The sequence below is a fragment of the Cricetulus griseus genome, chromosome 7, assembly GCF_003668045.3.
Source record: "Cricetulus griseus strain 17A/GY chromosome 7, alternate assembly CriGri-PICRH-1.0, whole genome shotgun sequence".
Lineage (NCBI taxonomy): Eukaryota > Metazoa > Chordata > Mammalia > Rodentia > Cricetidae > Cricetulus > Cricetulus griseus.
The window spans coordinates 75,744,241-75,757,965 of record NC_048600.1 but is presented as its reverse complement, the minus strand read 5'-3'; the positions used below and the strand labels follow the sequence as shown (position 1 = coordinate 75,757,965).

General features: G+C 46.3%; 1 protein-coding gene across 3 annotated transcripts in view; it reads left to right on the top strand.

Annotated features, from left to right (window-relative positions):
- Positions 1–5,726, top strand: part of Prpsap2 (phosphoribosyl pyrophosphate synthetase associated protein 2) — a 32,140-nt gene extending 26,414 nt beyond the window's left edge. For all 3 annotated transcript variants that reach the window (XM_035447838.1, XM_027427229.2, XM_027427230.2), the window contains 4 exons: positions 248–396; positions 1,603–1,673; positions 3,955–4,101; positions 5,091–5,726. In XM_035447838.1, coding sequence (XP_035303729.1) covers positions 248–396; positions 1,603–1,673; positions 3,955–4,101; positions 5,091–5,249 — 526 coding nt within the window. In that variant the 3' untranslated portion in view covers positions 5,250–5,726. The remainder of the gene's footprint in view (positions 1–247; positions 397–1,602; positions 1,674–3,954; positions 4,102–5,090) is intronic.
- Positions 5,727–13,725: the final 7,999 nt, after the last annotated feature.

The following is a 13,725-nucleotide window of genomic DNA, read 5'->3' as shown; positions in this document are numbered from 1 at the left end:
AGCTTTGGAGCCTATCCTGGCACTCTCTCTGGAGACTAGGCTGGCCTCAAACTCACAGAGATCAGCCTGCCTCTGCCTCCCGAGTGCTGGGATTAAAGGCGTGCGCCACCAATGCCCAGCACTTGGGAGAGACATTTTGCTTATGTCCTTTAGTGTCTTGCCCAGACATTATCAAGCCAAGGTTCAATGTGGTTTTGGATTTGTGTCTACTGTTTTTTTTGTTTTGTTTTGTTTTGTTTTTTTGCAGGGCACAGTCTTTCGCGGAGCGTCTGCGACTGGGAATTGCAGTGATCCATGGAGAAGCACAGGATGCTGAGTCTGACTTGGTGGATGGCCGGCACTCCCCACCCATGGTCAGGAGTGTAGCTGCCATCCATCCCAGCCTGGAGATCCCAAGTAAGTGTCCACAGGTACCTTTTTGCCACTTTTCTCTGCTGCTTGAATTTGTGGAGGGCTGTTTTAATATAAATCCTTTCTTAAATTATTATTAGTTTTTTTTTTATTTATTTTGGTTTTATATGTATGCCATGCGTGTGCAGGTACTCACAGGGGACAGAAAATGGCATCACATCTCCTAGAGCTGGAGTCGCAGGGCATTGTGAGCACCTGGGTACTGGGAGCCAAACAGAGGTCCTTTGGAAGAGTAGCCAGTGCTCTGAACCACAGAGCCACTTCTGCAGCCCATGGATTCTCTTTGGTGTGTGTGTTCACATGCACACTCATGGAGGCCGTAGGTCCATGTTAGGTATTTTTCTCAGTGCTGTCCATCTTTTTGTTTGTTTTTGAGACAAGACTCTCAGTGGCCTTGGAGCAGCTCACCTGTTGTCTAGACTGGCTAGGCAGCAAGCCTCAGGGACCCCCTTGTCTTATCATCTCCAGCCTGGGGGTTACAAGTGCACATACCATTACACCCAGATTTTTTTTTTTTTTTTAAGATTTATTTATTTATTATGTATAGTGTTTTGCCTGCATGTCTGCCTGCTGACCAGAAGAGGGCACCGGATCTCCTCATTATGGTTGTGAGCCACCATGTGGTTGCTGGGAATTGAACTCAGGCCCTCTGGAAGAGCAGTCAGAGATGGGTGAAACTCAGAGTTAGTGACATTCTGAAGATTAAAGATAGAAGAAAAACTGCTTCAGAATGTCACTAACTCTGATTTCTTGGGGTATTCTGGGTGTAGGGACATGTCATCTGCAAGCAGTGCTTCATCCTTGACTCGTCCTTCTTTTTAGTATATGTGCTGCCGAAGTGAGCACTCATCCCTCTTTTTAGGCAACATTATTGGGGATCATGTTACCTGGGAATTTTATAGTCCATCAATTGAGGGAGTTCCTTTCCCATCTAAGTATTTGAAATATTTCATAAAACATTAGTTTTGTTTTTGTTTTTTGAGACAGGGATTCTCTGTGTATCTCTGGCTGTCCTGGAACTCTCTGTAGGCCAGGCTGACCTCAAACTCAGAGATCTACCTGCCTCTGCCTCTTGAGTGCTGGAATTAAAGGCGTGTCACCATGACCAGTGACAATAACTACTTAATACCTTTTAAGTCTTTGTTCTACCTTTGAGCATAGGCACTGAGGTATGTGTTTCATTCTGACCAGTGCTGATTCCTAAAGAAAAGCCCCCAATCACGGTTGTTGGTGATGTCGGAGGAAGGATCGCCATCATTGTGGTATGTAGTTCTCCTTTATTGTACCCGCCATCTCTCTGTTGACTTACTTGTAATTGTGTGCATAAAGACCATGGCGGGTGGTGTTACCAGGTAAGTATCATGTTGGTTGGTGCTTTGTGCCATGTTAATTTTTGTCCCCAGACAGAAAAAACGGTAACTTTTTAAAAGATTATTATGTATACAGCTGTCTGCATATTATATTCCTGCACGCCAGAAGAGGGCACCAGATTTTGTCTCTAGATCTCATTATAGATGGTTGTGAGCCACCATGTGGTTGCTGGGAATTGAACTCAGGACCTCTGGTAGAGTAGCCAGTGCTCTTAACCTCTGAGCCATCTCTCCAGCTCAAAAAAGTGATAACATTTTAAGGGAAAAAAAAAAAAAAAACAGGAGCCTGGCAGTGGTGGCGCACATATTTAATCCCAGCACTTGGGAGGCAGAAGCAGGAGGATCTCTGTGAGTTCAAGACCAACCCTGGTCTACAGAGCAAGTTCCAGGACAGATAGAGCTACACAGAAAAACACTGTCTTGGAAAAATAGAAAAAAAAAAGTATTATCTATATAGTTACCTGAATATGGTACAGCTGTTTATTTCCGTATTTTGGAAAGTTTTTTTTTTCTTTTTTTTATTAAAGTAAGGGACCAAGTTGATTAAAGTTTTAAACCCAGATTGGCAATAAGGGTTATAAGGCCTTTGGTTTGGTCCCTAACACCACAAAACCCAAAACTCACACACACATTTCATACATGCATATTAAAGGTACACTAAAGAATGGGTCAGACACCTGCAGCTCACTGCTCCCCTGAGCACAGGCTAGAGTCATTTTGGAAGAGAGAACCTCAATTGAGAAAATGCCCCCACTGCACTGGCCTGTGTGTAAGCCTCTGGTGCATTTCCTTAATTGGTGATTGATGAGGGAGGGCCCAACCCATTGTGGGTGGTGCCATCCCAGGGCTGGTAGTTCTGGGTTCTATAAGAAAGCAGGCTGAGCAAGCCAGTAAGCAGTACCCCTCCATGGCCTCTGCATCAACTCATGCCTCCAGGTTTCTGCCCTGACTCCCTCAGTAATGAACCATGTTGTAGAACTGCAAACTGGAATAAACCCTTTCCTCCCCAACTTGCTTTTGATCATGTATTTCATCATGGCAATAGAAACCCTCACTAAGACACTCACTCTATCTTGCTAAACTATGTGCAGTTATACATGCATGCATATCCACACAGTATACTCACAAATACAGGAATAAATAGATGAAAAAATGTAATACAAGGAGGCTGGAGAGATGGCTCAGAGGTTGGGAGCACTGTCTACTCTTCCAGAGGTCCTGATTTCAATATCCGGCAACCATATGGTGGTTCACAACCACCTTGAATGAGATCTGGTGCCCTCTGCTGGCATGCAGGGCACATGCAGACAGAAGACTGTATACTTAATAAATAAGATCTTAAAAAAAAAATTAATACAAAAGAACTGTCAAGCTGACTGACATCCATTATACTTTAAGAAATGTATTTTTCTAAAGACAGGATCTCTCTACGAAGTCCCGGCTGTCCTGAAACTCACTCTGTAGACCAGGGTGACTTTGAACATAGAGTTTTGATCCATCTGTCTCTGCCTCTGAGTGCTGGGATTAAAGGTGTGCATCAGCATACCCAACTTTGATTATACTGTTTTTACTCTCCAACCTCCACATATACGATATGGTATTCATGGCCCCGTACACATAGACAAATAAGTAAATATAACTGAGAAGTTTTTCAAGCAAATTTCTTAGCTGGGTACAGTGGTGTGAACCTGTATGTACTTCCAGCTACTCAAGAGACTAAGGTGGGAGGGTCACTTGAGCCTGGCATTCAGGACACTGGACAACATAATAAAATCCCATCTCCAGACACACCCACCACATCATGTTTTCCCATACAGGAAGTGAGAAAGTATAAGAACATGCTTGGGAAGCCTTAGTTCCATTACTCACGAGTTGAAAGCATCCTAAAAAAAGCTTTCCTATGTATTTCAAAGTCATCCCACAGACCTTCCCACCTCCCAGGGCCTTGAGCCTACCAGGAGCTACCCTGCAAGTGGCAGGTGCTGTGTGAGAGGTGACTTGTGTGCAAAGCCTGGGAGGGCTGTGGAGGTGAGGGACAGAAACAATTCCACTATGTTGTCGAGAATGAACCACAGATGCCATAGTGTGCCCTGGTCATTCCTTTCTTCTTCCTGGTTGTCCAGCCTGTCTTTGCAAGTGTTGATATGCCTTTTGCCTGTCTTTGATTTGACAGGATGACATCATTGATGATGTGGACAGCTTTCTTGCTGCAGCAGAGACCCTGAAGGAAAGAGGCGCATATAAGATCTTTGTGATGGCAACTCATGGCTTGTTATCCTCTGATGCTCCCCGGCTGATTGAAGAGTCTGCCATTGACGAGGTAGTAGGGCTGGCAGTCAGGATGGCTGCCTAGGTACTGGCTGCCTGAGTCTTTCACAACAGAGCAGAACAAGTAGACGCTCATTTTAGTTACAAATAGAAGACACAAGCCAATAGGGTAGCCCATGACTTTAAGTTCAGCATCAGTCTGGGCTACAAAGAACCATGTCTCAAAAAAAATTAAGGGGGAGGAGGGTCACTGAAAAATTGATTGATTTGTGTTTCATTGACTAGAGCTTTCCCATTTGAAAGAGGTCTGATCTGATTCAGTTATGACTTGCATACTGTATCATTCACCCACCTCAGGTGTGTGGTACAGTGACGTTTAGAATGTTCCAGTTGTGTGCTGGGCGCCCAGCTGATTTGAGAAGAAACATCCCTGTGAGCCGTTGTACACAAGCCCTTAGTCCCCATGGCTTTATTTCTCTGTGGATTTGCCCATGTGCCCCTTTCACGCTGGTTCTAGTATTTTCAAGGTCTAGTAAGTCTGTATGCCTGAAGAATACTCTGTAAGGGGATGTGCTCCATGTTGTCTCTTGCTAAGTTGTTGGAAACTTGAGTTGTTTACATATTTTTAAATTAATTTTTATCTAGTATTTTGTGTGTGTGATGTGTGTATATGAATGTAGGTTCTCATTTAAAGGTCAGGAGACAACTTTCAGGAGTAAGGTTTCTCCATGTTTTCCCCAACATGTGTCAGTGTCTTGGGCTGTAACTGCTCTGATGGTAAGAGGTCATCAGATCTTAAAGCCTGAGCAGCTTTGCTCTGGTGGAAGCAGGAGCTGTGGAAAGGACAGGGTCCCCACAGGGTAAAGCTCAGATGAAACCTTGACACTGGCTGCGTTTGGCTTTGTTCTCTTGTACTTGTTTTATTTGCAGCATTGAGCCTGAACCCAGGCTTTCACACACTAAGCATGCACTCCACTGTGAGTCATACTCCAGCCCTGAAGCTGCTTGGCGTCTGATGCTCTTGTTTCTTGTGACTCACAGGTGGTGGTCACTAACACCATCCCACATGAAATCCAGAAGCTCCAGTGCCCCAAGATCAAAACCGTGGACATCAGCATGATCCTCTCAGAAGCCATCCGCCGCATTCACAATGGAGAGTCCATGTCCTACCTTTTCAGAAACATAGGCTTAGATGACTGAATTGTTCTCCTGTGGCAGAACTCCCACAGGTCTAGTGGGAAGCCCAGCATGCATGCTGGGAGGGTCCATGCCTGGCAGGCACTCCTTCCCTCTCCACACCTTCCTGAGTGATTCCTGTGAAGGTACAAGGACCAACTTTTTAATGTCGGTTTAGGTTTTTGTGAGTTTGGGGGGTAATTTTTATAACAGAAAGACCTCTTAAATAAAGTAAGTTAAAACCTGATCATTTTTAGTATAACCATTTTAAGGAATACACTTGAATGAGGTTTTTAAGCTCATCCTTTTTTTAAAGTTGCTTGATCCCAGTGTTCAAAAAAGTTAAATAAAATGACCTGCTGTCTGCTGTCTACAGTCAAAAGCTGCTGTTGGTTCCAATACGTGACATTTTTAGAAATGGTTTTATAAATGGGCATATAGAGTATGTGGCTATTTATTCTCTGCAACAAAGAAAAATAAAACCTCATGTTTGTTTTTTAAGCCTCTGTATGTGGACAGTTTTCTGTATCTGGAATAGACAGCTACTGAGGACCCGAGTACCTTGCTGCTCTTGTCTCCAGCTTCCAAGCTATGCATAGCACTGTATCTGCTGCCGCAGACCTCACTCTGGCTGGTCCTCAGGAGCCTGCGAGTTCTTGATGAAGAAGTGGGGCTGGCTCACAGCTTCATCAGTGTGGCTCTGCTTTCTTCTTCAGAGTCCAGCCAGTCCTCAGACCCGGGTGCAGTAACTCATGGGGCTCTGTGGGCGGGGCTTGTCACTGTCAAGAACTGAGGATCATTTGGCTGTCTTAAGAGTGTCAAGTTGAAATTTTTTTTTAAGATTTATTTTATTTTTTGTGTATGAGTGTTTTACTGCGTGTATGTCTGCACCACATACATGCCTGGTGCCTGTAGAGATCTGAAGAGAGTATTGGATCTCCTGAAATTGGAGTTAACAGGTGTTTATGAGCAGCTGCCATGTGAGTGAGTGCTGGAAACTGAACCCAGGTCCTCTGTAAGAGCAGTGGGCGCTCTTAACCACTGAGCCATCTCTCCAGCCCCTGAAGTTTATAGTTCTGTCCATCTTTATTATAGTGTGGAATAGGCCTAAGCCCAGAGTGTTGATGCCCACACATGGCCTGCACTCTTACCAACCTCATTTTACTAAGGAAAAAAACAGGTGTCCAACTCCGAGTTTTTCAAACTGGGTTTGAAAACTCATCTTTGCTTTTGTGATCCTGGAAGGAAGGAGTCCCAGTCTTCAAATAGGGTTGGTATGTTTCCCTCACAGCTACTGGAAGAGCCTTGAGAACACTGTGTCACTTGAGAACACTGCATCACTGTATAAGGGAAGTGGTGTGTGGTCAGGAACTCAATTCTGACCTGTACTAAAGAAGCTCCAACTGTGAATGTCCCTCTGTTCTGTGGCTTTTCTCCTGCTGCTCCGTTACAGACAGCAATGGAGGAAGTAACTGGCATTTCATTCTGGATAAGGACAGCACTTTGTAGTGGTCTTGGGTGTGTAGGTCCATGCTGGCACTTTGGCCTTTGTCTGTGTCTGATGAGAGGGGATGGGTCACTGTGGATGCTGTTTGAGGGGAGTGTGCTTTCCAGCTCCCTGGGTTGTTGTGGCCAAGGTGGCACCAGGCCTGTGCTCTTCTAGGTGTCGTCAACAGGTAGTCATATTTACAGAAGAGAAGTGGATAAAGGAAGATGAGGAATGGAAGCAGTTGCCTCTGGGTAGAGAACCCAAGACCTCATATATGTGCTGCAGGGCAGCATGAGGTTGAAGTCTGGGAGGACCCCAGAGCTTGGCATGAGGCGGCCCTGGCTTCACCTACCATAGGGTTTATCAGAGAGCCAAGAGCATGGAAAAGCTAGCCCAGGGGCATCAGAATAGGGAGGGTGTGCAAGTGCCATCTCAGGCACACATGCTTACTGTTGCTAGAGCAGACAGGTCCTGGGGGGACCTGTGTCTATGGTTAGAAAGGGCCATGGTGCTGAGGACCAGGGGTGTGCTCAAGTCCCAACCCACTCTCTTCCCTTCTCAGGGTAAACCTCTGCAGCCAGTTTGAAATTTGAAAGTTCCCCAGGCTTTGCTTAGCCGAAGGCACCCTAACAGACTGCCTTCTCCACTTGGCATCAGAGATGACACGCACTTCAATATTAATTCCGTAACAGAAAGACTAGTCTGAGCGTGGTGGTGTGTGCTTGTAATCAGTTTGAGGCTGGTGTTGTTTTTGTTTTGTTTTTTTAAATGCATTTATTATGTGTTCTGTGTTCTTTGCTGCCTGCAGGCCAGAGGAGGTCACCAGATCTCATTACTGATGGTTGTGAGCCATCATGTGGTTGCTGGGAATTGAACTCAGGACCTTTGGAAGAACAAGCAGTGCTCTTAACCACTGAGCCACCTCTCCAGCCCTTGAGGCTGGTGTTTTAAAGGCCAGCCTGGGCTACATAGTGGGATCCAGAACTGCCTAGAATGGACTGGGGGTGGGAGTAGTATATGGGTGGGAAGAATGGGTTATTAGTTTCTAGTTTATACTGACTAATGCCATCTTGTGGCAAATGTGCTAAAACTATTGTATTTGCAGCATCAAGAACACGGTATTACTGAGCGCCATGCGTGGTTGTAGAGATAAAACATCAGTTCAGCCATCACTGCAGGAGTGGTTACCATTTAGCTGTCAGTTTTTTCTTTGCTCCAAGTCCCCACCTCCATGCCTAGTCAAGCTAGTGAGAGGGTGAGCCTCTAACGAATCTTGAGAATACATCCACGGATGGAAAAGTAGCTCCAGCTGGCTGCTTAGGCCAGGAAATGGCATAAGGTGTGTTGACTGCTCAGTAGCTTGGCCCTCCATTTGCTCAGAGTGACCAATCTCAGTGAAGATTTCGATGTTCATCCAGGTCCCACCCCTGGAAGACCCAGAAAGGCCTCTGGGCTCCATCCCTTGGAGCTTCTCCGTTTCTCGGGAGTTCTTTCACATCTGAATTCCCTTATTTTCTTGGGTGTGAAACAATGAACTCGGAACCCACTGACTCAGATGGCTTTGTTACCATTGGTCATAAACACCTTAGCTCTCCAGTCTATCATTCTTAAAGAGCCCCACTGAGGCTGCTCTGGGGGTGCACTGGGCAGATCCATGTCTGTTCTAAGCTATACTTTTAGGGTGAATGAAGGCGTGGCTCATGAGTAGGGCATGCTGTTGTGACTTTACCCACTGAGCCATCTCTCTCTAGTTATCTTAACCCTGCTCCTTGCTCACCTGCTCCATCTCAAATCTGTTACCTCCTCAGACTGGGGATTTTGACTTGTGGCTTGATTTTTATTTCTAGCCTGTGAGTTTTCTAGTTGATTGGCTCTGTCTTCTCTGACCTTCTGGCTCCTTCCAGTGCTGGGATTTCTCTCTTCATAAAAATAGGACAATGACTTCCTAACTGACTCCTTACATCACAGCTCCAGGCCCAAGTTTGACCAGGAAGAAGCCTCTGGCCGGATTTCTCACAGCTCTTCCCACTGTGAGCAACCTGACAGTTCACTTTAGCTCTTCTCGATTTGAACAAAGTAAACCCCACCTGGTTTATAAATAGAACCCACTTTATAAATACCTCCTAATGTCTACATGGGTCACTAGTTTGACCCCCTAGACTCTAGGGCCTAGAGGGTCTTCCCAACTGCCAGCCCTTTCTATCACCTCCAGTCAGTCCCATCCCCTAGTGGAAGTTAAGGCTTCCTCTCTGGAGGAAGAATGAGATGGTGATTAAGCTCCCCGTAGGCACTAAGGGTGGGGCTCATGGTGGGTTGGAAATTTAAGTCAGTGACAAATGGAACACTCCCCTTGAATGGGCAAGCAACTCTCCAGCTGGATTAAGGGAGCATAAGACAAGTGGTTTCCTTAGTAGGTTGGTCCACTGTGTGTTTAAAAATGATCAGTCCTGAGCCAGCAAGATGGCTCAGTTGGTAAAGGTGCTTGTTGTCAAAGCTGAGTTTGATCCCTGGCCCCCACATGACAAAAAGAACTAACTTCCACAAATTGTCCTCTAACCTCTGCATGCATGCCATGGCATACTCACACATACACACAAAATAAATAAATGCATAAATCAAGGTAATTTTAATGACTTCAGTCTCCTTCCAATCCCCACCATGGGGTCTGTAAAATATCAATGGCTCTGAATGGCAAGTACCCAACACTCAAACCACAGATCCACATACGCTGACCCCGAGTGTGGCAGAGGGGAGTGTACTCAGCAGACCCTCCTGGCCTCACTTGGCTTGTCTGCCTTGAGCTGAATCTGAATTTTGTTAAGCAGCTGACTGCCTACCTAGCCTTTAGGTGGTAACTGATATTTATACTTAAAAGTTTAAAACTTGCTAACTTCTGTGATAAGTGTAATGGAAATTACTGCCGTTATTGACCGCCACCAGATGCCAACCCATTAGCCTTTTCACCCCTTCCTGTCTTAGGTACAAGGAAGGCAGCTCAGAGGGGTGAAGGGCTTTGACACCAAGCATTAACCAAACACCCATTGTGCCTGCATATGCATGAAAGTGGTACTGAAGTTGTTAGGGTCAGAGTAAGGTGCTGGCAGCCCCAACAACTTAGGCTGTGCACCCCACCAGCAATAGGACAATTAGAAAAACCAAAAGGACATATATTCCACATGGCCACTTTGGGAACAGAAGCCAAAAGAGCCAGTGACCCCTCCTCCATCCCAGTCCATCTTCAGACACGCCTAGCTCAGCAGTCCTGGTCAAGGTGTCTCACTCTGTCTCCCCGCTAGTCTTTCCTCCAAGGTGGCCTCGAAGGAAATCTTTCAGGAGGACAACTTTCCCAGCCCAGGCTTCAGCCTTCTCCTTCTCTCAGAGGGAGATTCCTGAGGAAACCTGCAGTTTCTTGGGGCCCATTGTCTCAATAATCTGATAGTTTTGGGGGGACCTTATGGGTCAGGAAAACCTCAGAGGCTCCCAAACAATGCAAGCTCTTTGTTGCCCACCTGCATTAATAGTAAGATACTGTTGTGAAGTCACCAACCACATGGTTACAGAACACAGGGATCAGCTGGAGCTGAGCTGGAAGCTTCCTCCCTCCCGCACCAAAAGGTGCAACTGAGGAAGATTCCAGGGGAAGTGTGTCCATCTCCAGTGGAGTTCCCACTGGTGAGTTAGCATGCTCCAATAAATAACCTGCCACCCACACTCCTACAACAGTCCCAACTAAATTGAATGGGACACACGAGAAAGACATGGACATTGGAGGGACGTTTCTTGGGATGAAAAGGACCTTCAAGGAAGAAGAGACGGTGAGAGGGCAACGGAGGTGTCGATGACTAAACACCATGCACGTGTGGTGGTGTGAGTGAGAACAGCCCTCATAGCCACATGCAGTCCCCAGTTGGTGGAACTGTTTAGGAATGATTAGGACATATGGCCTTGCTGGAGGAAGTGTGTCATTGGGGGAGGGCTTTGAGGTTTCAAAAGCTCATGCCAGGCCCCATTTGTCATCGCATCCCATGCACACCCCTTCCCCGGCCTGTGCCTATAGATAAGATGCAAGCTCTCAGCTACTAGTTCAGTGTCATGCATGCCAGCGGACACACTCCCTGCTATGATGGTCATTGATTAACATCTGGAACTGTGAATCCCAAAGTAAATGCACTCTTTTATAAGTTGCCTTGGTCATGGTATTTTCATGGCAGTAGAAAACCAAAGTAACATGTATGAAACAGTCAAAAATAAATACATAAATAATCACTAGTAGCTTAATAACCTGAAAGAAAGTATTAATTAGCAGAAATAGTGGGAGCTGCTGGTGAGATGGCATGGTGGGTAAAAGCACTTGTCAGCTATCTTAGGAACCTATTGTGAAGAGACACCATGACCACAGCAACTCTTAAAAAGGAAAAACATTTAATTGGGGCGATTCTCTTACAGTTCAGAGGTTTAGTCCGTTATCATCATGGTGGCATGCAGGCAGGCATGGTACTGGAGAAGGAGTTGAGAGTCCTACATCTTCCATCCACAGGCAACAGGAAGTGGTCTGTCACACTGGGAGTAGTTTGAGCATATATAGGACCTCAAAGCCCGCCTCCACAGTGACACACTTCCTTCAGCAAGGCCACACCTACTCCAACAAGGCCATGCCTCCTAATAGTGCCATCCTCTTTGGGAGCCATTTTCTTTCAAACCACCAAACCAGGCAAGCCTGATGACCTGAATTTGATCCCTAGAACTCATGTAAACGTGGAAGGAGAGAACCAACTCCACAACGTTGTCCTCTGACCTCCACATGTATTCTGTGACATGCCCACACCCCCCATCATACATCCACATGTAATAATAATAATTTTTTTAACAACCCAACAAGAGTAGCCTGTCCTCTTAGATATGGACCCCACAAAAATGGCCTATGAGGTGACTAAGTAACAGCCCTCCAGCTGCTATAGATTTCTTACTTCCGGCCCCTCTCTGCCACACAGTTCCTCCCATTTCAGTTGAACTGATGTAATTAATAAACACGTTCCTGCCTTTCCTGCCATCCTGGTAAATTCACTGAGAGCATGTACGTCATCACCAATCTGTCCTATAGTCCACACAGCACTTAACTGAGATTGTGACATTTTTATTTGAAACATCTCCATGGAAAAAGTGCTGTCTCCAGGCAGTCTTCACGGTCTTTCTATGTGGCTCTTGCTGGCCTGGAGCTCACTATGTATACCAAGCTAGCCTCAAATTCACACAGATCCTCCTGCCTCTGCTTGCCAGCTCACAAATGCTGGGATTAAAGGTGTGTGCCACCATGCATAAATTTGAAAGTTGTGTTGACATTCTTGATTCTGGGCAGACCTAACAAGCTAGGCTTGGCCACTCATCGTCAGTGTGCCAATTAAACAAAGAAAGTAGAGAAAGTGTATTTAATGTGGCCACACTGGGAGAAAGAACAAAAGGACCTGTGACACTTCCTGGCCCAAGTCCATTTCCCAGAGGGCCTGGCAGGTTTAGGTTTAAAAAGAGATTGAGAGATAATCCTGGTCAAGGTGTGGTCATGTCCATCACTGACCCATTGTCTGGTTGTGATGAGTTGTCAGAATGGTGTGGTGTCTCTCTCTTCTGTTTGGCACCAGGCTTCATCCTTTTCCATTACTCAGCATGAGACTCATTGGAAAATCCCAGCATGCAGCATTACAACAGGATCCTTTGTTCATACATACACTGAAAGCCTGTAGAGGTCCATAGCAGGCTGTGGAGGAAAGCAGGGTGGGTAGACAGCTGGGTCTTTCCCTTTTAGTTACTGTGTGACCCTTAGTGGGTTCCTTAATGTCTCTGCTTTGGTTAATTGGTGCTGTGGTTTGATTGTGAAATGTCCTCACATGTGTTAGCTGGTGGTGCCATCTTGGGAAGTTGTAGAACCATAAAGGAAGGGGTGAGGTCTGGCTGCTGGACAAAGGGGCAGGCTTAGAGGACACTCTGCTTGCCATCTACCACTACAATGTGACCAGCCTTGAACTGCCATGCCAAAGCTAGAGTCATCATGCCTCACCTACCATGTGCCTAAACTGAAATAAGTCCTTCCTCTAAGTTCCTTCTTGTCAGGTGTCTTAGTTACAGTTCTATTGCTCTGAAGAGACATCATGACCACAGCAACTCATAAAGGAAAACATTTCATTGGGGCTGGCTTACGGTTTCAGAGGTTCAGTCAATTATCATCATGGTGGGACAGATGTGGTGCTGGAGAAGGAGTGGACAGTCCTACATCTTGCAAGCGACGGGAAGTGGTCTGTGTCACTGAGTCAGGCTTAAGCAAAAGAGACCTCAAAGCCAGCACCCACAGTGACACACTTCCCCCAACAAGGCCAAGCTCACTCCAACAAAGCCACATCTCCTAATAGTGCCACTCCCTATGAGCTTATGGGGGCAATTACATTCAAGCTACCACATCAGGTATTTGGTTACAGTGACATCTCTCAGAGAGTTGGGAGCAGAGTGAGATGGTGCCTGGGTGCAAGGTGAGCACTCAGTATTAGTGATGGTGATCAGGACAACAGGGACCTGAGCTGGCCCCTGGGGTTCCTACTGAGCTCACGCAGTTCTGGAGAACAGGCAAGGATGATGAGGGCTGAGGGCTGGATGGTTCAGTGGGGTGCTTGAGAGGAGCTGTCAAGTGGCTGCCTGGACATAAGCACCCAAAAACTCGGCCATGGAATCAGCAAACAGAAGGAGAGGGAAGCCAGGCAGAAAGGGCCACCAAGAGGTTACAGGGCCCAGCAGATGCAGGTGCACACAGGTGGGCAGTGGCATCCAGGAAGTGCCACCTCTCTGGGATTGATGAGAGACTGAAAGGGATGGATTTATCTCCACTCCTTTCATCAAGCCCTCACAAGACTCTTCTTGGGCTTTTAAGAACTTAGAACCAGCCTGAACCGGCTCCAGCATGATCAAGGGTTTCCCAGCTGAGCTAAGGCAAAGCTGCAGTCTGAAGAAAATGCTCAGTAAGCCCAG